This window comes from Canis lupus, chromosome 9 (genome assembly GCF_003254725.2).
Source record: "Canis lupus dingo isolate Sandy chromosome 9, ASM325472v2, whole genome shotgun sequence".
Taxonomy (NCBI): domain Eukaryota; kingdom Metazoa; phylum Chordata; class Mammalia; order Carnivora; family Canidae; genus Canis; species Canis lupus.
Window position 1 is genome coordinate 49,722,635 of NC_064251.1, and position 26,359 is coordinate 49,748,993.

Consider the following 26,359-nt stretch of genomic DNA (forward strand, 5'->3'; position numbering starts at 1 on the left):
CTCCAGGGCTGGGAACCACAGCCCTGGTATTTCCACCTCTTCCTGCTGTGGCCTCAGCCTAGCTCCTCCCTGCATCCTCCTGCTGCCTTGTCCCATAAAGTTGGCATGGTTTTGGGGCCCCTGTCCACCCTGCCCCACCCTGGAAAACCCCAGGACAGGATGTGCAACTCTGATGACTCCAGAGGGAGCAGCATTTGACAGGAGACTTGGGTTAGTGCCTGTGCCCTACCCACGCTGTCTCCTTGAGGTTCAAGGACAGTCCTTGGAGGGCCAGGTAGGGCAGACAGGACTGTGTCTCCTGCCTCAGGTGTGCCGTACCCCTCCACCTCCCAGCCTCCCCCCTGGGCTCAGGCCCTGGTCATGTGCTCCTGACCCCCCAATTAGCTACTGTACTGATGAGACCATCCTACATGGGGGAGCCACTGTGTGTGTGCTCAGTCCCTTTGCCGGGCAGGAGACGGGAAAGCCGAAGGGCTCACGGAGTCCCGTTGCATGCTCACCATTGATGGGTTAGGTGGGGGTGAGCGCTGTCTAGTGGCTCAGGCCTCAGGGGGCCAGGGTGGTGGGTGCCGCAGGGGAGGAGGCACAGGCTGTCTTGTCAGCACCGCCTTTGGCACGGAGTCAGAGAAGCCCAGCTCTGGGACTGGTGGCTGGCAGTGCAGGGCGCTGGCTGTCTGCCTAGCCCCCGCCCTAGGCGCGGGACTGGCCGTGGAACAGGAACTGCCGGCACTCGGCCGGAGATTTAATATTTGCAGGCGCGGCAGGGACGCACAGGCTCCACGGACGCACGGGCACCGGGCCCCTATCGCTGCCCCATGCGGAGCCCCTGCTTTGTCTCGCGGTGGCCGCCACCGATGCTGCTCCTGCTGCTGTCGCCGTGGCCAGTCTGGTCCCAGTGGTCCGCCACGGCCACCTCCTCGGGAACCCCCGGCCTCCCGCACTGCCCCGAGGCGTGCGCGTGCGCGCCTGGCGGCCAGGCCAACTGCTCGGGGCGCGCTCTGCCTGCCGTGCCCGCGGGCCTGAGCCGGGGCTTGCGCGCGCTGTTGTTAGACCATAACCGTGTGCGCGCGCTGCCGCCCGGCGCCTTCGCGGGCGCTGACACGCTGCTGCGCCTGGACCTGCGCGAGAATGGGCTGCGCTGGGTGCACGCGCGGGCCTTCTGGAGCTTGGGCGCCTTGCAGCAGCTCGACCTCAGCGCCAACCAGCTGGAAGCACTGGCGCCCGGCACCTTCTCGCCCCTGAGCGCACTGCGCTCCCTCTCGCTGGCCGGCAATCGGCTGGCGCGCCTAGAGTCAGCGGCGCTGGGCGTGCTCCCGCTGCTGAACGCGCTTGACCTGCGGGACAACGAGCTGGCGGCGCTGGCACCGGGCCTCCTGGCCGGCCTGCCCGCCCTGCACGCGCTGCACCTGCGAGGCAACCCCTGGGCCTGCGGCTGCGCGTTGCGCCCGCTCTGCTCCTGGCTGCGCAGGCACCCGAGGCCGGCGCCAGGTGAGCCCTGCGGGCAGGGTGGGCGGGCTGGGCCCCACCACCGCCGCCCCGCGGCCGCCACCTGACCCTGCAACCGTGTCCCACAGAGGCCGAGACGCTGCTCTGCGTGTTGCCAGGGCGCCTGACGCTCAGCCCCTTGACTGCCCTCTCGGACGCCGCCTTCAGCCACTGCGCGCAGCCGCTTGCTCCGAGGGACCTGGCCGTGGTCTACGCGCTCGGGCCAGTCTCCTTCCTCGCCAGCCTGGCCGCCTGCCTGGCGCTGGGCTCCATGCTCACCGCCTGCCGCACGCGGCGCCACTGCGCTACTGCCCTGGGCTGGCTGAAGGGCCCGCGGGACCCCGGCCCTGGGAGCCCCAACGCCTAGGCTCAGCCCTGAGCGGCCCTGGGCTGCTGTCCAGGCCTCCCCTCCTCCGTCCCCCGCCCTCCTTCACAGCCCCTGCAGGCGTCAACAACGACACAGAAATTTTCGCGACATTCCTTTAGACATCACCACTGCACACACCGGGTCAGGGGGCAGTGCGCGCCGGCCCCGGGCGGAGGGGCAGTGCGCAGCTGCGCACGGGCCGCATGGGGAAGGCACGCGCTCGACGCGGGAAGGGCTGGGCCTGTACAAATTGGCGGGCAGGGCTGAGGACAGTCCCGAGCCAGCGTGTGGGGAGGCCTATCATGGGCTGCAGGCTGGAGGAGACTGAACAGCTGGTTTAGCCCTCGGGGAGATCGCGGGAGAAGGTTGGGGGCGGAGTGGGGAGGGGCCCCGGCGCGCTCCTGGGCGGCAGCTGCCGGCTGAGGGTCCGAGGCTGCCCTCCCGGAGGTGCAGGGCTGGCTGGACCGATGAGGTCAAGCGGAGAAGGGACGTGGAGGGTAAGAAAAGGAGAGGGATGGAGCCGAGGCTGCCAGAAGCAGGCACTGGAGAAGGGCTGACCCCGCCAGTTGGGGCCTTGCACCCCCACTGGGGCGCAAGTGGTGGCTGGGGAAGATGGGGCTTCAGTCTGCTCCAAGCCCCTCCGCCCTGGGGCCAGGTCAGCCCCCTCCCCCACTGCTTAGAGACCCCAGGGCCCTGCCTCTGCCGGAGTGCCCTGTGGCCCTGCCCAGCCAGCTCAGCTCTGGCCTGTCCTCAGCTGCTCTGGTCCGAGCCTCGGTCCAGCAGGGGCTGCCCGCCAGGCAGCAGGGCGGACAGACAGACGGGAGGCCCAGGGTGGGCAGTCTTGGGTGGGCGGGCTTCCCTCAGGCCTTCCCGAGCAGCAGGACCCATCAGTGTCCTTGGCCGGGCTAACTGGGCAGGTGGGCGCCTCCGGGGGCCTCACACCACGGTGCTGACCGAGGGATCTGAGAGGTTGAGCGTGCCCGTGATATCAGTGGGATGGTACTGCTGCAAAATAGAAATACACAGACAAGGCAGCCCGTTAGCCCCCATGCTCGGGGGCACGCGCAGGGCCGGGACGGGTGGACCGGCCAGCCGGCCGACCGGCGGGCGGGCGGGCACGGCCTGGGGGAGGCTGGGGGGCGCTCCTCCCCCTGACCCCGTCGTGCTCCGGGACTCTGCGTGGGCCGGGCCGCTGTCCCGTCCATCTGTCTGTCTGTCTGCGGGGGAGGGGGGCAGAGGAGGGCGGGCAGGGCGTCTCAGCTCTCCCTATGACGGGCACACATCTGCAGCTGGCCCTCCTCCCTCTCAATAGCGCGTCGCGGCAGCACTGTGTCTTTTTGGTTTTGCAAAGCGCCGCGTCCACCCCCGGTGCTCTATAAATAAGAACCAACAATCAATACCCGCTGGCCCCGCTGGCCGCCAGGGACCCCAGCCCTGAGCGCCCAGTGCTGCCCTGGCCCAGACCGGCCACAGGACAGGGGCAGAGGATCTTAGCAGCCGGATCGAACCCACCCCTCCCAACAGAGCCCCCCTCCCAGGCCTCCCTCCAAGCAGGCGCCCAGCCCGGAACAGGATGGGAACTGGGCTGCCCTCCCCCGCCCAGCCCCTCCAGCTGGCAGTACCCCCAGTCACCCCTACAGGGCAGGGACAGCCCCAGATGCCACACGGTGTCAGGGCTGGCCTGGGAGATGGTCCCTGGTGCCCACAGAGGCTCGGGCAAAGAGTCTTTTGGGAATGTGTCCCCAGAAAGGCACCTCAAAGGTCTCTGAGTTGCCCCTGGACCAGCTAAGGGGCATGAGGGTTTTCTCTGGGTGGGTGGATTGTGGGGGGATCAGGAGGCCCTCACAGAGCAATTTATCACTTGTGGAACTTCTGGCCTCCTCCCTAAAGCTCTGAGGGTCCCCTCTCCCCAGGCCTGCTGCACCACCCCTCCTCTCTGGTCTTAGATCTCCCCTAGAACCCCTGGGAGGGTCCCCTGTCCACTGTCTCTGGCCTGTGAGGCTCCAGGCCATGCTCCCCGCTCCCAGGCCCTCGCTCTTCACCCACCCCCAGGGCCACGCCCCTCCTGGGAAGTGGCCAGGCCGCACAGGCCCTCCTTGGGGCACAAGGATGGCTTCACTTTGGACTTGGGTTGTCCTGTGCCATGCCCTGTCTGTGTCCAGGAGATCCGCCCCCCCTCCAGTGTACTGAGTAGTGTGTGTGGGTAGGGAGGAGGTGCAAATCCCATTTCCAACTTGGAGCATAAGCCCTTGCAGGATGGAAGCCAAGCTGGCCTCTGGGCTGCAGGGATGCCAAGGGCAGTGCTAATGCTGGGCGGCCCCCTCCCCACCTTGGACCAGGGTGCCCCTAGTAAGGCTGGGTCCACATTAAGGGCTTTTAGTCCGAGTGTGCATATCTGGTGCGGTGACAAGCTGCCCAAGGCAGGAGACCTGTTCTGACGTCCTGTAGGGAGGGGCTGGAGGGTCAGGACCTGAGGTGTTGGTCCCCTCCCTGGACGCCTCTCCTTCCTGGGCCTCTGTGTGGGAGCCTCAGTGACTCCAGCTCTGCAGGCCATAGCTCGGCCTGGGGTGGGCTCCACCCCTTCTGCTGCCACCCAGTCCCCGCCTGACAGTCCCCTGTGGCTGGGGGCCTGTCCCAGTTTCAGGCCCCAGCCGTCCACCCAGATGGAGCCAGGCCCGGCCCCCAGCCCCGGCCCACACAGAGACCACATGGAAGGGATGCAACAGGCATGGCTCTGGTGAGACACGTGAGACAGGTGTCTGGGTGGCGGGGCTGGCGGCCAGACAGATGGGCGGATGGGACATCACAGCCACCCCTCCATGGATGTCGCAAGGGGGGAGAGAGAGCAGTGGGCTCCTCTGGGAGAGGCTGGAGAAACGGATGTAACAGAGAGGTGGTGTGGCCTCCTGACAGGTGAGGAGTCCAGGACAGATTGGTCTGGGCTCCCAGCGGCCCTGGGCTCAGAGGCTGACTGGCTGACCAACAACATGACACAGCTTCAAGATGGCGCATGGCGTCATGGCATGGGGGGCAGACCAACGCAGAGACACATGGGGAAAGAGGACCCAGTGAGAGCCAGTGGGAGAAAGGACCAAGAAAGGTCTAGAGAGAGAGTGAAGACCTCATGTGCTGGGCAAATAGAGATGAAGGCAGAAGGACCACAGCGGTCAGAGGTGGGGTGGATGGGATGGTGAGGGAGAGAGGGAGGGCACGCCTGATGCACGGGACACAGACACGGGGGCGGGGCGAGATAAGAGTCGGAGACGTGGGACTGGGCGTTCTTCCCCTTACCGTGTCTTTGGAGGACCTACGTCTCTTGAAGCTGGAAGCCAAGGTGGAGGTGATAGCCCTAAATGTGGCTTTCTTTTTAGGGTCGGGCTCTGCTCTACCACTCTTTCTATCCTAAAATGAATATGTATAAGTGATTAGACAGCTAAGGGTGGCGGCCACACCTGCCCTCGCCTGCTCCTCGGGGGCTGCTGCCCAGCCTGGCCGGCCACTCAGGCCCTCGCTCCTGCCTGCTTCCCTGTGCTGGACAGACAGACCAGCAGCCGAACATGTGCAGGCGGCCTCTATGCCTGCCTGGTCTTGGGCCTGACCTTGCTTTGCTGGGGCTGGGCTTGTGGGGGGGAGGGTCCCATCTGGCTCACTTCCTGGGGGTTCTGCCTGGCTCCCTGGCTCCTGGGTGACCCTGGATTACAGGGGTCCCAAGGAGGAGGGTCCCCCGAGCACTGGAGGAGTCGCCCCTCGGGTCCGGCCAGCCATTCTGTCCCCGGAGGGGACGCACCAAGATTCAGGAAGGGGCTGAGGGGCCAAAGGCAGGTGGCAAGATGAACTGGAGAGATAGATAGATGGAGGTGGCTTCCAGACCCTGGCCTGGGGTCTGACGGCCAGGATGGCCCTGTGCCAGCCAGTGAGAGCAGTGACCAGGTCCCAAGAGCAAGAGTAGGCAGATGAGAGGTGTGGGCGCTCCAGTAACCCGTCCCCCTGTGGCCCTCCCTCTCTGAACATCAGCCTCATCCCCGGACACAGACTCTGGGGAGGTGCCCAGAGAAAGAGAAGAGAAGACGGAAGCCAGAACTGGACCACGGGGCGTGAGCCCACAGGCCCGCACAGGCCCCACTGCCTGCCTATCCCGGGTGGGCTGTGGCTACCCCACGTGCAGCCTATCTCCTGCTGGCAGCACGTTCCCACAGACACGACCTGGGGTGCCAGGCAGGGCCAGCTGGCCCAATTCAGGCTGGAGTTAGGGAGCACAGGACACAGTAGGGCAGCAGGAGGGGGGCCCTGGAGGGTGCCGAGGAGAGGCAGGGGGCGGCGAGGGCAGAGTATGTCTTGGACTCACGTGCTACACCCAGATGAGTCCCTGTCTTACCCTGCCTCAGTTTGCCTTCCTATGGAATGGGCGCCGGCGGGCGACTCTGGAGACAGAGGGGCCAGGCAGAGGCTTGGAGCCAGGCTTTGCGGGGGGCAGCCACCTGCAGGTGGCCCCCCAGCAATGCTGCCCCTGGCCGTGGCTCCTAGCTCCAGTCCTGCCCACATGGGCTCCTGGGAGCCGGAGCCAGTGCTTCGGCCTGCGGGATGGAGGAGGGCCGGGGCCAGGCCGGGCCGTGGGCACCAGGCCTCGGAGGGTGGCCTGTCCTACCTGCAGATTCTTTCTCCACACGTTCACTGCCGCAAAGGCTAGCTGCATCTGCTTCCGGCGAGCGTCCTTGTGCCGCTTGTAGGCGATCTCGATGAAGATGAGGAAGATCCCAGCCACAATACCCCCGGCCACCAGCATGAAGACCCCTGTGGGCCAGCAGTCAGCACCTCAGCTAGCAGCTGGCCGGACTGCAGGACCCTTGGGGAGTCCCCCCAGTGTCAGCAGGGTCATTGAGGGAAATGGGGAGACCGACCTGCCATGTTCTCAAAGGTGAGGGTGGCAGGGGCGTTGCTGCGAGAGTCACACTCCTGGTACCGCACCCACGTCTTGTCCAGGTCTTCCATGAAGCCATTCTCGTGGGACCTAGGAGGGAGTGGTAGGGTGGGTGGGGGCCGGGGTGGGGGGCCTGGCCCTCAGGGGCAACGGCTGTGTGCCTAGGTGGTAGGGTCTGGCTCTGGGGAGGGGTCTGGCTTGGTGGGAGCCTCTCGGAGAAAAGTGAAGGGCAGTAGGCCATGGGTGAGGCACTCACTTGAGGATGGACAGGGAGACGTTCTGTTTCCAGGGGCTGTCCTTGCGCATGCCAATACCAAAGCCTGAGCGGAAGAACAGCTCGCCGGTGGTCACTAGATCACACTTCTGTGAGGCCTCAAACTCCAGCACCGCCGAGTCCCAAATGAAGGCATGAAGCTTGCTGCGGGCAGGAGCACGGGTTATAGGCACCCGGCACAATCAGGCAGCCCTCGCCTCTGCACCTTGCACGCCTTTGTCCTGCCCACCTGGAAATCTCACCTCTGTCTTCATCCCCTGATTCCCATCCAGCCTGAACACTCTCACTTTTCTGGTAGGGGTGCATGCTCCTTCCCCCACCCTACCGCAGTCCTCCCTCCCTCATCCCACACAGCTTGGATGGCTTCAGCCTCTCTGGGGTGTGCCCCCCCAACCTGTCCAGCATGACCTGTCCCCCTCACTTGTCCCGCACGGCTTGGATAGCTTCGGCTGCACTCTCATAGTTATGCTTCTCCATGTGTCGGTACATGGTGCTCAGCTCCACCTGCCGCCGGAAGTAGATGTCCACTGAGCTCTGCTTCACAGTTGCATAGATGAACTTGTCGGAGGGATTCCTCAGCTGCAGGGTCAGAGGGCAGGGCTCACAGCTGCTCCCAGGCCCACCCAAGGCAGAGTTCCGCTGACCTCATGCTCCCTGCCCCCAGCCAGCCAGGCCTCACCCGTGGGTCGTTGATGCCTGTGATGCGCTCCTCAGGCCGGTCCAGCACCAGGAAGGCAGCCAGGTTGGCAGTGTAGGAGGCCACAATGATCATGGCAAACCCGGCCCACACCATGCCCAGGATGCGCGCTGAGAAGCTTCGGGGGGCGCCTGCGGGCAGAGGACGGTCAGCTCCTGGCAGGCAGGAAGGAGCTGAGTGAGCTGTGGCCTGGGTGTGGCCTCACCTTCCCCAATGCCTGAGTTGAGCAGGACGCCCCAGGAGAACCACATGGCTGAAGACAGGGTCAGCGCATCTTCCTCCTCTTCTTCACTGTTCACCTTGAATCGGCCAAAGGGGCTGCGGGGAGCAGAGGACTGGCGGGAGAGGGCGGCAGGGGCAGCCCTGCCTCACCCGTTTCCTGCTCTGCCCAGCCTGTGGGTGGAGGTGTCAGGCCCCCGGGGCCACGCTCACCTGAAACGGTCCAGCAGGTACAGCATCACAGCCACCACGTGCACTGACAGCCCCACCAGCAGCCACAGCGTGCTCTGGAAAGGCTGCATGAACGAGTCCAGTGTGCTACGGGGGATCTCCTGGAGGGGGACAGGCGGTCAGTGCCTCTCGAGTTCACCTAGGACCCGCCCCACCCCCGCCAGGCCCTGCCCACCTTCTTGACCAGAATGGTCAGGCCCTGGTACTTGAAGGGCTTGGAGAACTCGATGTACTGTGCCCGCTCATTGTTGATGGTCAGCGGCGCCACGATCATGTCCGCCTGCCCGCTGAGCAGCTCGCCCATCATCCCGTTCCACTCCTTCTTATTGCTGTTGTTCACCTGTGGAGTGAGACAGCCGGAAGGGCGCCAACACCGTCAGCACCGCTCCCGCGTTAGGCTCCTACCCTAGCTCCGCTCTTGGGTTCCCGCCCACCCAGACCCTGCCCAGGCCCGCGGGCCCCACCCACATCAGGCCTTGCCGCAGCCCACTGACCGGTCCACATCAGATGCGCCCCAGTCCGCAGACCCGCCCACCCTGGTCCCGCCCCAGCCCGCGGCCCCGCCCACCCAGGCCCCACCCACAGAACCCGCCCACCGTGGCCCTACCCCTCTCCCCCCAGCCCGCGGCCCCGCCCACCCCAGGCCCGGTCCCTCGCAAGACCCCGTGCACCGGGACCGTCCCTCGCGGCACGCCGCCATCCACGCGTACCCGCTCCTGAGTGCCAAACTTGCCGTCAGCCACCAGGTGCACCTCGTAGGTGAAGTTCATGGTCCGCGCCAGCTTGATGAGCAGGTCGATGCAGAAGCCGTAGCAGCACTGTGGCACTGTGTGGCGTGCTAGGGAGGCAGATGGGCCCTGACCACCGAGCTCTGGCTGCTCGGCCCCGCCGCACCCACGTCCCCCGCGACCCACACTCACGGCTGCCCGGAGACGTGTCGTTGGGCCCGGTGCAGATCACTTTCTTGACCGGGTCCCCATTGACGGTGAACTCCTCCTTGCACGTACCATCGCTCAGCGTGGGCTTGACGTACACAAAAGGCTCTTGGTGGATGGTCACAATCTGGGGGCGCCGGGGAGAAGACCCAGCCTCAGCGCCCAGACCCCCTGGATGCCCTCCAAATCCAGCTGCTGTCCCTCTGCTCAGCTCCACGTGCTCCCTGGCCACCGTCCTCAGGAGGGTCCCCAGACTGCTCGGAAGCTGTGGTCTCCTGAGACACTGGGCGGTGCTCCTCTTGGCCACATGTCTTTGGGGACTTGGCTTAGGCATCACTTGCTCCGTCGGAGCCGGCTGGAATGTCCAGTCTGCCCAGCATCTTCTCTGATTGCTCAGGGATGAAAAACCCCCTGTCCTGCACAGAGCACACCTTGCCTCCCCTCCTTCCCCTCCACCCCCCGCTGCCCACCATGAGGACAGGGGCATGTGTGACATCCACTCCGAGTCTGCACAGGACCTGGGACCAAAGGGATCACCCTGGTCTCATCTCCTGGCCCGCAGTTTCCTTGGTAGTGGGCATTGGACTGCCTAGCTGTGCTCCCTTCCTCTCTCCTCCACGGGCGCTGTTCTCTCCCAAAGTGAGCCTCTCAACCCAGGCTTATACTGCGGTTCTCTCCTCTCCCTGTCCTTTAGGAGCCCAGAGCCTGGGGATGAGGAGGACAGATATGGGACCCGCAGGGGGGGGGGGAGGCTGAATGAAACGCAAAGTACCGACCAGGGGCCCCAGAGGAGGTGGTGGTGGAGTTGGGGCTGTGGAGTAGGCCAGGGGTCAGTTTGAGAGGTACTGTCTGCTGGCCCACCAGGGTGGGTGGCTCTGCAGGGAGAGGGTGACTCTGCAGGGGCTGGCTGGCCAGTCTCTGCAAGGACAGCATTTTGACCTTTTCTCCCTGGAGCAGTGGAGCATTGGCAGGAGATTATTGCTTTTCAAACTTTCATCATGTTTTTCTTTTTAAAAATGCTTTTCGGGGATCCCTGGGTGGCGCAGCGGTTTAGCGACTGCCTTTGGCCCAGGGCACGATCCTGGAGACCTGGGATCAAATCCCACATCGGGCTCCCGGTGCATGGAGCCTGCTTCTCCCTCTGCCTGTGTCTCTGCCTCTCTCTCTCTCTCTCTCTATCATAAATAAATAAAAATTAAAAAAAAATTTAAGATCCTAGCCCAGTGCTAGTATGGGTCAGCATATGGAGGGACTCTCACGAGAGGAGCCTGGGAGGGGCCAGGGATGAGCACAAAGGAGCAGGAAGGGAAGTTGTGAGGGGAATAGCCAGCCAAGGAGGGGCTCCCAGGGGCCTAGGGAGAGACCTGAACAGGGAACAGCCTGCAATGGGGAATGCCCAGGCAGTAGGAGACAGGACACAGCAGGAGGCTGTGAAGACGGGATGGGGGTGGCTAGGACCACCCAGAGGAGTGATGATGAGTGTGGATGTGGCATCTCAAGAACCAGGACTCAGGGCAGAGAGTGCTGAGGCTAAAGTCCACAGAATAGCCACCTAGCAGTCCCTCTGTCCCCTATCAGCTCATCCCCAGGTGAGTCCCATCCCTAGGTCTCAGTGGAGTTGGGTCAGAAGAGGCACTAGAGAGATCCCTTGGGATGGAGGGCCGGCAGCTTCCTCTCATCTCTCCACCTGCTCTCCCTGCTTCCTCTGTGGTGCCAGCTGTGGGCTACAGCACCCAGGTGCTGGTCCATTCCCCACTTCCTTTGGTCACTCTCATTGGCCTCACTGTCCCCTCCTCTGGGTCTGAAGAGCTGGATGGAGTGTCTGGGGTGTCAGTGCTGGCCCAGGGGGTAGGCTCCCCACCTTCAGCCTGGTGGACATCTGGTACCCTCGGGGCTTCTCTGTCTCTCCACCCGGCCAGATGATCTTCCTGTCGTTAGGGATCACCTGGGGGTGGGAGTATGAGATGGAGGGTGGCCACGCAGGGGTCTTGGCCCCAGGACCCTAAGGCCCCAGCCCCCACCCCCTCATGACCCCCACCTACATGGGTGCCATTGTAGATGCCCACTTGCACCAGCTTGCGGTTCTGCAGGTTCATGATGCTGTAGTTAGCAAACTTCCGGTCCCCATCCTCGTTGAACTCCACGCGGCCTGTTACCCCGTCTGCATACTTGGAAGACATCAGCACTCTGGAGAGGGCAGTGTGGGCAGATTTATCAGAGATGCTCCCTCTCCCTGGTTCTGAGCCCGAGCGCCGCCTTCTGCCTCAGTCGCAGAAAGGAAAGATTAGCAGACATCACACCCTCGTGCTGGGAATCTGATGGACGGTGTGACTGCCTGCCAGCGCCAGATGGAGAGCACAGCTATGGTAGCTCAGAAACTCCTGAGCACCAGACCCTATTGGGGGCTCTCTGTGGGTTGAGACAGTATAACCTCCCAGTAGCCATCCTTGCTTTACAAATGAGGAGGAATAAGCCCAGGTGGGGTGCAGTTGTCTCTTCACCAGTAAGAGGTGGAAGGAGAGTTAAGTCCTATCTTGTGTGTGTGCACATGTAGTGTGCCCATGGGGCTATATGTGTGAGCACATGTGATCTTTGTGTGGCTGCACCTCCTTGCACATATTTGTGGCACATGTGTGTGGTACATGCTTGTCTGAGTCTGAGCACATACACTGCATAGATCTGCAATTGCGTGTGTACTCTTGTTGTGGGCACCATAACTGTGTTCTGCACATGCTACTAAGGGGCGGAGGGGGGTCTTGGTGATGTGCTGAGTGGCAGAGTGTCCAGAGTGCTGTGAGTTAGTGCCACTGTGGCTATCCACATGGGCATCTGGCCAACCCTGGCTCTTTACAGGCTTGGGTTCCATCCTTGAGGGCTTCTTTGTCTGATCTGCTGGATGCCTGGATGCCCCCGTCCCCATCTGCAGCAAGAGTCTCCTCCAAAGGGTTGTCAGCTTCCAGCGGGGGGTGGGTCTCAGCATTGGCCACAGTGTTAAAAGGTGAGCTCAGGAGCAGTGGAAGCAGCCACAGCTTCACTGACATTTAAGACGTTAATGTCAGTGTTGGAAGTGGGTGATTAGCACAGGGGGGTGGAAGTGATAACGGAAGAGAGATGGGGGAAGAGGAGGGAAGTCAGGCAGATGACTGCATCTGTAGGGCGTAGGCCGCAGGCTGTCCTGGACCACCTGCTCAAGAGGAGTATGCCCATCTCCTGAGAGGCCCCGCCTACCTCTGCAAGAGAGCCCGCCCACCCTAGAAGAGAGCCCACCCACATCTAGAAGAGAGCCCCGCCCACCCCTGCCCACCTCTTGAAGAGTGGCCCTGTCTTCCAGATGTTGGTGTTGCCCACGCAGCCCCGGGGCGGGTCAGTGATGTTCTCCTTCTCCAGGAGTTCGTGCACGGCCTGGGCCACCACGCCCACGGCGTCGCTGATGTGGGCTGATTCGTTCTTGCCATTGATGAGCTGTAGTCCGATGATGCCTGGGGCAAGTGTGGTGGGCTTAGAGTCTGCAGGGACCCCCTGCCCAAGGGACCTGAAGAGGCCCAGCACTCACCATCCGGGGCGTAGCGCAGAGCGTTCCCGGAGATCTCTCGCTCCCCCACCAGCCAAACGTACCCAGAGCCCGTCATATTCAGCATCGCAGCTGCACGGTACACGGTGGCAGCATCGTCCTCGCTGTAGAGCAGAGGGGGGTGACAGGCCAGGACTCTAGCCTTGCCCCACCGGACCTACGGCTGCTCCCAGTTCACAGATTCTCCTCTGGCGTGTGGGCCTGCTCTCCCCTGGCCTCTCCCCCAGCCCCTCCCTCGGCTGGAAAGAGGCCTAGGGACACTACAGAGGTGACAGGTCCAGCACCACTGCTACCTTCAGCCCTTCCTAGGTCTAGTGATGGTGCAGAGGGATGGGTACCAGCTTGCATCACGAGCCCCCACCTGGGCCAGGAGACACCCTTTCCCCCAACAGAGGTGAGGGGCTGGAGGGTATGGGGTAAAGGGGCCCAGATCCCCAGAGCTTTCAGGCCTCTCTTGCTGGCCCCCTGCCTTGGTGAGCAGGGTCAAGGTGCCCCAGATGGTGACAGATCACTGTTGATTGCTGGCTTGCTCACAGGTGCTCAGAACTGCTCTGAGTGCTTCCCATGGACTCTCTCATTTAACTATCACAGTATCCCTACGCAGCCCATATCGGTACCATCCCTGTGGCAGGAGGAAAGCCAGAACACAGAGGGGATGGTAATCTGCAGAGTTGGGTCTGTGTCTGGACAGTACCCCAGAGCCTGTGCTCCTGTGACCTCCTGGTAACCCTCACATGCTCTGGTTCTCCATACCCACACATGCAAGACAAAGGTCCAGGGACTGTCCTGGTTGGTCAGATGTTGGTGGGACCCCGCACCTGGGAACTGCCCTCAGCATCACAGCCAAGACCACTGGAGAGAGACGAGGGTTGCTGCTCCCACTCTGGAGTCTTCCCAGCAGCTGTGAGCATCTTGCCACCCAGGGCTGGGGCCATGACAGGACACAGCGTAGGCTTTGCCTTGGAGGGGCATATGATCCTGAGCTCTTGGGGTGTCCTTACCGGTGAGCCCCTGTGTACCTGGTCCTCTAGGGCTTCTCATCGAGACAAGGACCCTGGGCCTGTGGGGCTGTGGACGCCACTGGGGAGCCTCCCCCTGCTCCCACATTCCCTTCTCTGCCAGCCTGACCTGGCCCCAGGTAGGCCTAGACCATAGCTGGCATTTTGCTTCTCTAACGCATGGGCAGCATGGTATAGAGGGGTTGGACACATTGTCTGAGTGTTATTTTCACAATGACTGACTCTGGAAACTGAGGTGGCTCTAGGTCTGCCCCCAGTTTTCTCAAGGATTAGCCAATGAGGAAATGCAAACCTTCAGTGTTTGCTCTACATCACATGCTACTGTCAGGTGTAAGCAATACACAGAGAGGTGATCCGGGCAGCACCACACCCTTGACCAAAAGAAAGGGTCCAGCCAGGACCGCCAGCAGAGCCAGCACTGTGTCTGTAGGGGACCAAGGTCCCCACTGAACCTGGCCGAGAAGCCTGTCTGCGTGACCTAGTTCAGGTCTGTGACGTTTGGCTGAGTGGGAGGAGCACACTGTGCTTGTCTCTATGTAAATCAGAATCACTAGTAAAAAAGTTGGGGGCAAAACCCGGATCGATCCATCAAACTGTTTTAGGAAAGTAAGCGGTTCTAGAAAAGACCATCTCCAGAAGATAAGAATGACATTTGGGGGGTTCCCTGGGTGGCTCAGGGGTTTGGCACCTGCTTTCGGCCCAGGGCGTGATCCTGGAGTCCCGGGATCGAGTCCCACATCGGGCTCCCTGCATGGAACCTGCTTCTGCCTCTGCCTATGTCCCTGCTTCTCTCTCTCTCTCTCTCTCTCTCTCTCTCTGTCTCTCATGAATAAATAAATAAAATCTTAAAAAAAAAAGACATTTGAGAAATAACCTCTCTGCACTCTGTAGAAAATTGCTCAAAAATTAAGACTGGCTTAATGAGGTCTCTCCACAAAATGCTCTCAACAGAGACACCTGGGGGGCTCAGTCAGTTGAGCATCTGCATTCAGCTCAGGTCATGATCTCGGGGTCCTGGGATTGAGCCTCACATCAGGCCCCCTGCTCAGTGGGGGAGTCTACTTCTCCCTCTGCCTCTGTCCACTCATGTGCAGTCTCTCAAATAAAAATTTTTTTAAAAATATTTTATTTATTTATTCATGAGAGACACAGAGGCAGAGACACAGGCAGAGAGAGAAGCAGGCTCCATGCAGGGAGCCCAATGCAGGACTCGATCCAGGACCCCGTGATCACGCCCTGGGCCGAAGGCAGACGCTCAACCACTGAGCCTCCCAGGTGTCCCTAAATAAATAAAATCATTAAAAAAAAAATGCTCTTAACAGCCCTCGTGAAGGAGGAGCCAGGGTGTTGGGTGGAAGTAGCAGGGTCCGGACAACATGTATACTGGTCCCTTGTCAGTCTGGCCCCTGGGGACCTGGGCGTGAGGGGCAGCCGGTGGCCTCTGTGGCGGGACTCTGGCGTCTCTGCTCCAAGCCCTGCATGTGAGGGGAAGGGGTCCCCAGTCTTACAGTCCAGGGAGGGGCCTTATGTAGACCTGATGGCTGTGTGGCCATGTGAGTGCTAGACCTTCCTGGCAGTGTGTATAAACACGGGTGTGGGTAGATGCATGCATATAGTGTGTGCCATGCTATGGTGTGTGTACATATATGTGGGTATATACATGCCCTGTGCATACTGGTGTGGAGGACATTATGTGTGGTGTGTATGCACATGTATATAGCCATGCAGATGTTCATATATATAAGTGTGTGTGGTATATGCTGTATTGTGCCTCTATGTGCATGTACCATGTGTGTGTGAATGTTTCGTGTGCATGTATGTGTGGTACAACATGTGCATGCGTGTGCTGTGTGGCATGTATATGGTGTGCACACATGCATGTGGGTGTATGCATATGGTTGTGCATGCACACATGTGCATGTCTATATAGCATGTGTGCAATGCATGTTCATGTGTGTGTACACGTGGTGGTGTGTGCACCCTTGGCATATGTTGTGCATGGTGTGTACACAGTGTTTGTATGTGTGTGTGTGAACACGTGGTGTGTATGAGTGGTGTGAGCATGCTGTGCGCCTGTGGGCATGTGTGCACAGGTTTAGGTGTGTGTGCATGCGTGTGTGTGGTGTGCACGTGTGCATACATGTGCTGTGACACAGCGTGTGTGCAGCTGTTGGATGTGACCACATGCCCTGCCCTGAGCTCACCTCTTCCATGGAGCCATGTGTGCCCCTCTTGTCCTGGATACTGAGCCACACCCAGCCCGTGCCCGGGACCTTGGTGGCCAGAGAGCAGCCCTGTCTGTGGGCCCGGGCTGTGCTGGGTGTGCTGGGTGTGCTGGGTGTGTTGGGGCTCCGTGGACCTGATCTACCTGTGCTTCACTTCTTGGCCTGTGTCCTGGGGCCACCATGATGGCCACACACAGGCTGAGCAGGGCTGGTTTGCCATGACCTCAGGCCCACTGGAAACAGTGCCTGCTGTTGGACATCTATGCTTCAGCATAAGGAGTTCCTTGACCTCTTCTGTCCTGGTTGAAGGGACCGTCTGCTTGCTAGCTGACTGTCCATTTGCCCATCTGTCTGTTGGTCCAGCCACCCATCCATCCTTTAATACCATCACATCCCCTGAGCCTCTTCAAGCCCTATGACGAATGAGGGGCAGGTAAGCCAGTTGGGAAATCAGACAGGAGGGTCTGGTGGGACTCTCTGGAAGAGGCTTGCTCTGGGAGGGACCAGATGGCCCCTTGACCTCACCCGGGCCTTAGCCCTTTCTCCTGGTCGCCTCCCCAAAGTGCCCAGGGCTGGCTGGTTGGCCTGGGCCAGTGACCAGAGACCCTGAGCCAGGTCACCTGCTGTAAAATAGGCTGGACCCTGGGCCTCTTCCTTCTAGTTCCTCCCTGCAGCACCCACCCTCTGTGGGGAGAGCGGGGCTCCCTGCCTCCCAGTCCAAGGAGCCTTGCTGGGCCCTGCCCTCCCCAGCTCCAAGACAGGGGGCATCTGGCTCTGTATCTGAGGTTTGCTGACTAAAAAAACAGATGCCTGCCCTGTGACTCAGAGTATGGCTTCCCCTGTGTGGCCCGCTGGACAGCAGCCTTTGGGGAAGCCTCCCGTGGGCAGGACGACCGCTCGTGCCTCTGTCCACTCTGCTGGGGCCCACAGTGCTTCCAGGGAAGGGCAGAGAGGGGCTGTGTCCACGTGGGCCCTCCTGGCTACTCCGTGGGGCAGGGCTCTTCCTTTTCCTAGAGCCCAGGAGGCCTGCACTTTCCCTTCCTGGGGGACCTCAGGTAGGGAGGCTGTTACTGTGGCCTCATCGCCAAGGTCAGGGTGGGTCGGGCCCTGGCCAGCGGCAGCCTGGTGTCCACAGGTCCCTAACTGGCTCCCTTCTCGAGCTGCCCACTGCAGCTGCTGCAATCCCTCTTCTGTCCTCAGACTCCGGCTCTCTGCCTGCTGTGGCCTTCTCACTGGGCTCACCTGCACACCCACACATCACTTCCCTGGGCTTTTCCTCTGAGCCTGGCTCCCAGAGTCCTGTGTCATATCTATCACCTCAGGCCATGTTTGCCCTCCTTAGGGCAGGGACCTCTCCACCTCCCACCGCAGAGCAAGCAGCAACAGGTGACTGGAAGGGGGAGGGATAGACAGGTAAAGGGGGTTGCATCGGCCAGTGGCCAGGTGTACCGTCATGGGAGGGGCGGGGGGCTCTCCTCGGCAATAGCACGTTTTGGAAGCCTCAAGTCTGATTCAGAGTAACGGTGCCCCTGCCCAGGTGCAACCCTGGGGAAGTAGGGGGAGGGGTCGAACCCAGCCTCACCTGGCAGAGAGGATGATGACCCGGGCCTCCAGCTCTCGTGCCTCCATCAGCAGGGCCGTCACATTCTTGGTTCCCGGGTCAAACTGCAGCACCTTCTCAGCCTGTGGTGTGAGCAGAGGTGTCAGCAGGGGGCCAGGGTAGGGGACACAGCGCCTCGGGGGCGAGAGTTGGGCTGCAGCTGCTAGGAACCCAGAGGCAGCTTAGCTAGGGCTGCCTCAGCCTGCACCTGCCACCTGCACTGTGCACCTGCCTGGCTGGTTCCTGCCTGGCCTGGCCTGGCCTCACTCGCTGTCCTCTCTTCGGCCTCCTTGCTCTCCTGTGCTCGCTCCATCTCTCTCCTGCCCTCACTTTTGCACTGAGCATGCAAGCTGAAGTGGGCTGAGACTCAGAAGGATGCGTGCAGCGGACAGGAAACAGAAGAGTTTTGGAATGCAACCGGGAGCAGAGATGGGGCCGACCTTTCCAAAACCACGGGAGATCCTCTCAAGCCTGACCCTGCAGGCCCCTGCAGGAGCAGTCGGACCGGGCAGGCGGCCAGCCGGGCGGGCAGGCTCCCTCCTGGGTTCCACGAGGAAACCCTGGGGGTCCCAGAGGTTCGCATGCACTTCCCGGAGAGCAGCTCCTCCTGCGGCCGTGCCTGCTTCTGGGGTGCAGGCCGAGGCTGAGGCCGCTGGGCGGGCCGCGGACACCCCCGAGGCCCGTCCTGCCCTCTCCTGCCTGCGGTTGCCTGCCTCACAACCTCACTCTCCTCAAGGCTCAGGCCTGCGGCGCAGCCCGGCTGGGCCACAGCGGCCCTAGTGGCCGAGGCGCCGGAGGCCAGGGCTCCCTAGTCGGTGGGTGGCGTGCACGTCCATGCATATATACCTTGGGTCCGCGCTTGTGGTCATAGGACAGTTGGTCGAGGTTTTCATAGTTCCTTTTTTTACTCTGATGAATAATGTGCACAGAGAAAATATGCAGACACAGAAGAAGATTATAAACGGTTGAAAATGACGGCGCTAAAGCAACCACACCACCTCCTCGGCACGTCTGCAGACGGGCACATACCTGGAGCTCGCAAACACCAAGCCCGAGCGGGGCTGGGGGCCGGGGCGGTGCTGGGGACGAGGGGGCATGGGGGCCACTGGGGCTCCCAGCCATGGAGCTGTGCTCTTGGAAATGGTCACACATGGGACAAAGGGTGGCCCTGTCTGTGTCCATGCCAAACGTGTCCCTTTGGGGTCCCATCTGCCTCCCCCACCCCTGCCATGCACCTGCTCTGTGGTCCCAGCAAGGGCCACCCCACCCCAGGCAGTCCTGCGTGGGGAGGGTGAGCAGCCCCTCCCTCGAGCCCTGTCCCCTCTGTCCCTCCCCTCCTGGCATCCTCCCCTTTGCCTCCCTTAGAGGCCTGGGTGCCTGTTCTCACTGACGGGTGTGTGTACAACCATCGACTCACGTGTGCATTGGAGAGCGAGTGTGAGGACTATGTGTGTGCATGCACAGGGGTGGTGTGAAGCTGTGGGGTGTCTGCGTGTGTGTGTGTGAGTGCACATGGTGAGTGTGCCCAGGGGCCACATGTCCAGGTATGATCTTTGTCTGTGGCGGGACATGTGATGTGTGAGGGAACTGTCTTAGGAGTGACTGCATGTCACTGTGAACGTGGGTGCCCGTGGCTGGGTGTGCAGGGACATGGCTGGCAAGCGTGTGAGCGGGTGTGTGCAGCCACTGGTGGGCATGCCAGGGGGTAACCAGCCTGCCAGGCACTGGGGGCTACTGTCTGGGGAGGAGTGGGGCCCACGGCGCTGGTGGTCAGCCCTCCCTCTCAGACCCAGCCGATCTCCCACAGCAGGCCCCCCCAGGACACTCTGAGTCTGCCCTCTGGCTTCACCCACCCCAGCCATGCCCTCTATCCCTTCAGGGGCCTGTGAGGGGCCTGGGGGTGGCACTAGGTTTGTTGAAGCCGGCTCTGACTTCCCGGACAGAACATGCTCCCTGCCACCCCGCCGGTCTGGCCTCCCGGCCGCCCCAGCCTAGGCCTCCCCCACTGTCTGCGCAGTTTGGCCTCCACCCTGACTCAGGGGCAGTGGCTCAGGTGTTGAGCACCCAGGGCCCCGGGCTGGGTGATGATGGGAGCCTGGGCCTCCTCCAGCTGGCAGTTGGGGTGGACAAGGAAGGAGATGGGGGTCCCCTGGACCCCCAGACATTGCCACTGTGCCTCTCTGCTGCGACCAGCACCAGGCCGGGCTGGGGCCGTGGCTCTGTGTATCTAGAGCCAGGCAAGTCCTGGGTCTCTTGGGGGAGTCCAGAGCCCAGCCCCAGGGAGAGGGTGAGAGGGCGGCCACGGGGCTCACCACGGGGGAGTGGGAGGGGTGGCCGACAGGGTGGGCGTGGGCTCCCGGAAGGACAACCGGACAACCGGCAGCCGAGGTGGGAAGGGGGTGGGAAGAGGGGGGAGGGGCGGAAGGCGAGGCGGGGCTTGGCCTGGGGAGGGTGTGGTCCCAGCCGGGAGGGTGCGGGTTCTCTGTAGGGGGGCAGGCCCTGGGTAGGGGGCGTGGGGCCTGGCTGGGGGCGGGACTGAGAGGGGAGGGGAAGGGAGGGGAGAGGGGAGGGGAGGGGAGGGGAGGGGAGGGGAGGGGTGTTTGCGGAGCTCCAGGTGGTCCTGCCCTCGCCCCGCAGGGACTGACACGAAGGAGATTTCGACTAATGGCAAAGCGAGTGAAATGAGCCGAGAACAGGCCGGGGCGGGCGCTCGCCAGACGGAGAGGTGCTGACCATGCACGATGGAAAGAAAGGGTGTTCACACACGGGCCACAGACACAGCGGCGGCAGCGCCGGCTCCCGCTCGGCTCCTCGGCTGCGCGGCGCCTCCTGCTCCTCCCGCCTGCGGCCCGGGCCTCACCTTGGATTCCCGCTCCTCCAGCAGCGTCTCCAGGCGCTTCTGCGCGGCCCTGCCCTCGTGGTCGTCGCTGACCAGGAGGATGATGTGGTTCCAGCTGTACACGCGCATCATCTCGAACCAGACGCTCGACTGGTGGGAGTAGGGCGGCACCGTGCGCAGGAAGCTCAGGTGTATGCTCTGCGGGAACACGGCGGCGGGGCTGAGGGGCGTCGCCGGACAGAGGCCCCGGGCCCCAGCTGGCCGGCACCCCGGAGACAGGGCAGACCCCAGGGCGGAGGACAGCGCACTCTCTCACTGCGGGGCACACTTGCCAGACGCGGGGACCCCATCCCACTGCGGGCCACGTCCTCTGATCTCAGAAACAGAAGCTGGAAGCTGGGGGTCTGCCCAGCAGCACTCTGACCATGCCAGGTCCTAGGGTGTGCTCCCTGTACCCCCCCCCCCCCCCCCCCCCCGCCCGCCGTAGCCACTTCCTGTTCCTGGACAGCTTGGGCTCTGGAAGGTTCTCATTGACATGCGGCATCTCAAGGATCCCCACCCCGGCTTCATGCAGGCTCCTTCCCCAATCTATCTAAGTGTAGTGTTTGTCAGAAGTTTTTATTTGGGGCTACCTAGCCCCCAAGTCCAGAGGTCGTTGCTTGCTGGCCCTGCCTTCTTTCCCACATGTAAGCATAAAGGGCTTGGGAAGGGCATGGCAGAACACGCGTGGAGCAGGCTCCTCAGTCCAGCTTCCCCGTGTCCACCGGGGAGCACTTGTCCCTTTGGTGGTTGGTGTCCCTGCACAGCCATGCTGCTGTCACGGTCCCCCAGGATGCCCACGTTATGTTTTTACCTGCTCCCTCTTTGTGGCCTGAGGGGCGGCGCCTTGGAGGCTGAGGGCAAGAATGCTCCTCTGTCCCTCATCCACCTGCCACTGGGGCTGCAAGGTGGTTGTGGTTGGGGTCTTAGATCGGCTCTGACCCAGGCCTTCCTGGTCCGCTGTTGGGCACAGGTTGACAGTGGCCTGGGACCATGAGGGGGGCTAGGGTGGAGTCACAAGGTTTGGCCACTAGGTTTGGCCTCACGTTAGACCGGGGAGCCGGACCACAACCTGGGTGTGGGCTGGGGTTTGGACACCTCCTCCGGGCACTCCCCTGGGTAGCCCACGCCTGGCACCCACACCTGGCGCCCACACCTTCCATTTGCATCTGAGTGCCAGAGAGCTAAGGAGGTTGGAGGGCTCAGGAAAAGATCCCCAACCTCCTCCCTCCTGCCCCCGCCCCCCCCCCCCACCGCTGAGGGCTGAGTACATCTGAACAGTTTGGGTGCTTCAGCTGCAAGCTGGGCTGTCAGAGCCACAGAAAGGGGTTGCTGCTCCAGCCTCCAAGTGCCTTCCTCCCGTGGGGCCTCCTGGAGAAACTGGCTCTGGTCTCACTTTCCCCTCGCCCTGGACAGACCCACTGCTAACCTCCCCAAGACAGCCTGGCCCTGGCTGGGATGACCTCTGTGCCTTAGGCAGCTTTATGTGGACCTGTAGGCTCCTAGCCAGGAGAGGAGGTGGGGCCTGGGAAGCCCCCCTCTGACCCCTCCTGATTTGTCTGCAGGTAGCCCAAGGTCTGGAGGAAGGTGGGGAGCAGGCCACGGGGGTCTCCCAGCGTCTAGGCGGCTCACTGCATCCCCAGCTGAGGAGTCCTCCCAGAATTGTGGGCATACGCCCTGGGAGAGCTGCGTGGCCTAGAGTGAGTTCCCACCTCATGAGATGCCAACTTGGAGATCTCTTGGCTCCTCCGGCTGCTGCTCCAGGACTGGATGGCTCAGCTGGACCCTGCTTCCCACCCGGGGGCCACAGGGGATCTACATGCTGCTGAGTGGTGCTGCTTACAGCCCCGGGGCCTGCAGACCCCAGGCCAGCCCCTCCTGCCACGAGCTGCCGCCTCTGTTACCCTGTGTGCATGCACACATTGCTTTCACCTGTGCCCCGCAGTGGGAAGGGCTGGGAGCCACAACCTCATGGCTGCCTGCCGCATCTCTTCCAGGTTTTTACTCCCATGGTAGCCCCCCTCCGGCTCCCCAGATCCACCTGCCTGTCCCTTCTCCAGGCCCATGGGGACCTTTGCTATTTCCAAGGGCTTGTTTTGGTGCCTGTCACCTGCTAGTGGGACATCTGCCAGACTGAGTGTGTGTGTGTGTGTGAACATGTCTGTGTCTGTGAATGCAACACTGTGCTTGGTGTGAGTGTGCATAAAAGTGCATGAGTGGGGATGCTTGGGTGGCTCAGTGGTTGAACGTATGCCTTCAGCTCAGGGTGTGACCCTGGGGTCCTGGGATTGAGCCCCGCATTGGGCTGCCTGCATGGAGCCTGCTTCTTCCTCTGCCTGTGTCTCTGCCTTTCTCTGTGTCTCTCATGAATAAATAAATAACATCCTAAAAAAAAATAAAAGAGCACATGAGTTTTCCTGGGAATGTGTTTGAGCGTGTGCACACGAATTTGGTGTGAATGTTTGAGTTGGTACTTGTGAGTCTGTGAGTCTGAGTTTGCATGCCAGGAGACTGTGTATTGGTGTGCACGGGCATGCATATCAGTGAGTTTGTGTGTGGGTATGAGTGTGCAAACATGCATGGATGCGTGAGCTCACGTCTTACCCTGCTGCTCCTTGAGCCCAGAGCCTGTGGTCTGAGCATCTCTGTGCCCCTGCCCTCCTCCCTTTCCCCAGGGCAGCTGCCAGTGGCCCTGGGCTGCAGGACTCAGCCGCTGGGTCTGAACACAGGAACAGAGCCAGCTGGGCCCCCATTGAGTGGTCAGGCTTACCTTGTCTGAGTAGATGGACATACGGGTGGTGAGCCCCAGGACGGGGATGCGGTAGAAGCCAGCTGTGTAGGAGACGGGGGTGGGAGTGAAGTGGTCGTTGGGGGTAGGTGGGTGGCTAACTAGGATGGCGTAGACCTGTGGACACAGGGGACAGGGTCAGCTCAAGTGGGGAGTGAAGGTGGGGTGGGCACTGCACTGGAGCTGGCTGCCCAGAAGCAGCGGAGGCTGAACTCAGCAGGCCAGGGGTGGGGATGCAGCCCAAGGGTTACACACCCCCAGTCAAGGGGACGAGACCCTAAAACCACCCTCAGAGTATTAAAAAATATATAGGAGTGAGTCAGAGGCAGAGCAAGACTCCAGGAGGCAGACAGGACATATGGGGGATGACAGCCGCTTCCCCGCACTTTCCCTGCCCTGGTACTCCCTTCACCCCCTGGTCCTGGAGGGACTATCCTGAGTGTGTACTGAGACCCCAAAAGGGAGGACCAAGGACTGTTCTTGTGATGTCCCAGGAGGTACACACCACCCCTAGCATGGGCTAGTGGAGTGGTGGGTCCTGCGTCATGCTGACGAGCATACCCACGCCACCCACCATCCCTCCTGGGTGTGGAGGCCAGTGCTCCAGGGACTGCAAGCCACTCGGAGAGGTCTGCATGTAACCCCACAGGTTGAGCTTTACAGGAGGAGCCAGGCTGGGAGCCCTGGAGCCCTGTCCTTTTGCACGTGTCTTCCAGGGGCTGGCTGAGCTCAGCCCAGTTTGAACAAGACCCAGTCCTGACTAGAAGTTCCAATCACATCCTCAAGGACGGGAAGGGAAGTGCTGGGAGGGGGCAGCCTAGCCTTCCTGCCCTACCACGGCCCCTGTGGGCAGGTCTGAAGCCAGTACTCAGTCCTCCAAGGCAGGGGAATGGTGGTGGCAGGGAGCAAATGGCTTGGCAATTCCCTGCCACCCTCACGTTAGAAGGACCTGCATCTGTCCCAACTCTGCTTTCCATTCTCTGAACAACCATTTCCTGGAAATGGCACAGGGGTGGCATGCTCCAGCCCCACACTGTAGGGATGATGGCTGCCATGCTAGCACCACATTTGCCCATAGGATGTGCTCGGTGAGTGGCAGCTGCTGATGTCATCTTTGCTCCTGGCATTGGCTCTTCTCTGAAGGAACAATGCTCACGGACAGCATAACTGTGAGTTGGAGCAGGGGTCCCCAGAAAGCACCCTACCTGGACTCTCTAACTCCACTTTTTTATGTCTCTCCCTCATCCCAGATAGGACACATGACCCATGTTGTCCTGTCTATAGTGCTCAGGGCTGGGAGCATGGAGGTGGCTTGTGAGGCTGAGAGTCCCAGAGGTCCAGCCTCTGCTGTTGGAGCTGTTTGCACTCGCCGTCCCCTCCAGTCTGCACCCAAAAGTGCCCAGTCTGTGTATGCATGAGTGTCTGACCATGCAGGTGTTGACAAGTGGGTGCTGGAATGTGCATGGGTATGAATGTATGCCCCGAAATGTCCACATGTACATGTGTGTGTGTGTGTGTGATTGAGTCTGTATGTGACAGCACCTGTGTTTGCATGTGCACCTGGGTATGCCAAGAAGTGTGTGGCACATGAGCATGTGTGTCCATGGGTAGGCATGTGTGTCAGGCAGGTGTGTGTGAGTGAGCATGTGCAACTGATTGTGTAATGGTGATGCATGAGTGTGTCCTGGTATAAGTCCAGGCCTCTCTGTGCATAAACACAGATGTGAATGCATGCCCCTGTGAGTGTGCATGTCCTCAGGCGTGGAGTGTCTGTCAGGTGAGCGAGGATGAGCATCATTTGGCCCAGCGTTGGCCCTGATTCTTACATAAAAGGCTGCATTGCAGTGATCCCGTGGGTTCATTGGAATTCCGCAGGCAGCACGGCCCGGGGCGGACAGCTCTGACAGGCAAAATCCCTGGAGTCATGTGTTCCCCCGCAGCGCTGGCTTTCAGTGACTCCCACGCTGCGCCCTGACACCTCCCACGGCACAGTCCCCATTCCTACCCCACAGAACACCCTGCTTCAACACCTGGGGCATTCCCATCTCAGAGGAACCAATGGATGGGGGAAGGGGAGGGGGGAAGCAGAGACAAAGATGGCCCCAGGTCCCATCCTGTTTAAAGGCCTGCACAGAGTGCACGCGTGCAGCTGGGACAGTACCTCTGCCTGTACGCCTTGGCTACCCACCTCTCACCATGATATGAAACAAACCACGACATGAAACAAACCACGACATGCTTGCCCCACATCTGTGCACATTGGTCGGGACCTGAAGCCCTGGAGCCTTGTGAGGACTGACCAGGGTGGCAGGTGACCAGTGGGGGGGGGGGGGGGAGCAAGATGTGGCAAGAACTGGGGTTTGGCTGCTAGTGAGACCAGAATTTTCCAGAATGAGCTAGCTCACTTAGGGGTCCTCTCTTAGGAGGGCTAGGAAAGGATGAGATGAAACTGGGACACTAGGAGGGATGGAGGGTGGAGGAGGGAGGATGGTGGGGAGGTAGCAGGGGGAGGGGCAAGAGCTGCTGCACAGTGAGAGCCCTGGTGGGGTGTGGTGGGCACCTGGCTGGAGATGAGGTCCTCGCACACCGACAGGGCCATCTGGATGGCGTTGGGCTTGTGGGTGACCGACGTGGCGTTGAGTTGGATCTTCCAGGAGCCGTGCCGCTTGTTGGCCTGGTTCACGGCCTCACGGAACATCTGCTCGTGCTTCCGCGTGCTCAGCACAGCTCCGATGTTGACAATCTTGGGGTCGCAGGCGGCGCGGGCAAAAGAGCAGGAGAAAAGCAGGGCGAGTGTCAGCAGGCGCATGGTGCTCATGGGCTCCAGGCAGAGCCCTAGCTCTGGGCAGCTCGAATGCCAGGCCCTCGGTGCATCCCCAGCGGGGTGTCCCGGCCGTCCTGCGCGTCCCCGCTCCCGCGGGCTGGGGACGCCACGTCTTCCCCTGGAGCCGTAGTGCGGGACGCTGCGCGGGAGGGAGGAGGGCACCGAGCCCCAGGCGGCGGGCGGGCGGGCGCGCGTGGATCCCTCGCTCGGCTGGCGCTGTCCGCGGTGCTGAAGCGGGTCCCGGCGCCGCTCCAGGCGCCGCGTACCTACCGGACGCGGCGGACGCGGCTTCTGCGCCGCCTTCCCTGGTCCTGGTCCCGACGCTGCG

At 61.7% G+C, this 26,359-nt stretch overlaps 2 protein-coding genes across 9 annotated transcripts; one reads left to right on the top strand and one right to left on the bottom strand.

The window, feature by feature from the left end:
* On the top strand, window positions 1-1,962 carry LRRC26 (leucine rich repeat containing 26). The gene is made up of 2 exons (XM_025475934.3): window positions 1-1,488; window positions 1,575-1,962. The coding sequence occupies exons 1-2, from the start codon at window positions 816-818 to the stop codon at window positions 1,850-1,852; spliced, it is 951 nt and encodes a 316-aa protein (XP_025331719.3). The 5' UTR covers window positions 1-815; the 3' UTR covers window positions 1,853-1,962.
* Window positions 1,952-26,359, bottom strand: GRIN1 (glutamate ionotropic receptor NMDA type subunit 1). Of its 8 annotated transcripts, none has more exons than XM_025475924.3 (21): window positions 25,768-26,359; window positions 23,190-23,324; window positions 20,402-20,578; window positions 18,388-18,450; window positions 17,524-17,624; window positions 12,680-12,801; window positions 12,431-12,605; window positions 11,169-11,313; window positions 10,988-11,071; window positions 9,112-9,253; window positions 8,902-9,029; window positions 8,367-8,531; window positions 8,174-8,292; window positions 7,947-8,059; window positions 7,724-7,872; window positions 7,466-7,623; window positions 7,027-7,188; window positions 6,751-6,860; window positions 6,498-6,643; window positions 5,144-5,254; window positions 1,952-3,225 (listed from the first exon to the last, which is right to left on the bottom strand). In XM_025475924.3, the coding sequence occupies exons 1-21, from the start codon at window positions 26,023-26,025 to the stop codon at window positions 3,109-3,111; spliced, it is 2,880 nt and encodes a 959-aa protein (XP_025331709.1). In that variant the 5' UTR covers window positions 26,026-26,359; the 3' UTR covers window positions 1,952-3,108. The 8 variants fall into 8 exon arrangements, with proteins under 8 accessions (XP_025331709.1, XP_025331710.1, XP_025331711.1 ...); XM_025475925.3 differs by having other exon boundaries at window positions 1,952-2,857; window positions 25,768-26,172; XM_025475926.3 differs by lacking the exon at window positions 18,388-18,450.

Bases quoted from the DNA above. Each gene is read 5' to 3' on its own strand.
- GRIN1 (XM_025475924.3), bottom strand. From the start codon at position 26,025: ATGAGCACCATGCGCCTGCTGACACTCGCCCTGCTTTTCTCCTGCTCT. The intron at 11,072-11,168 runs GTAGGTGGGGGT...TCCCACCCCCAG, and splicing joins GCATCTACAATGGCACCCAT to GTGATCCCTAACGACAGGAA. The intron at 5,255-6,497 runs GTAGGACAGGCC...TATTCATTTTAG, and splicing joins TGTGGAGAAAGAATCTGCAG to GATAGAAAGAGTGGTAGAGC.
- LRRC26 (XM_025475934.3), top strand. From the start codon at position 816: ATGCGGAGCCCCTGCTTTGTCTCGCGGTGGCCGCCACCGATGCTGCTC. The intron at 1,489-1,574 runs GTGAGCCCTGCG...CGTGTCCCACAG, and splicing joins GCACCCGAGGCCGGCGCCAG to AGGCCGAGACGCTGCTCTGC.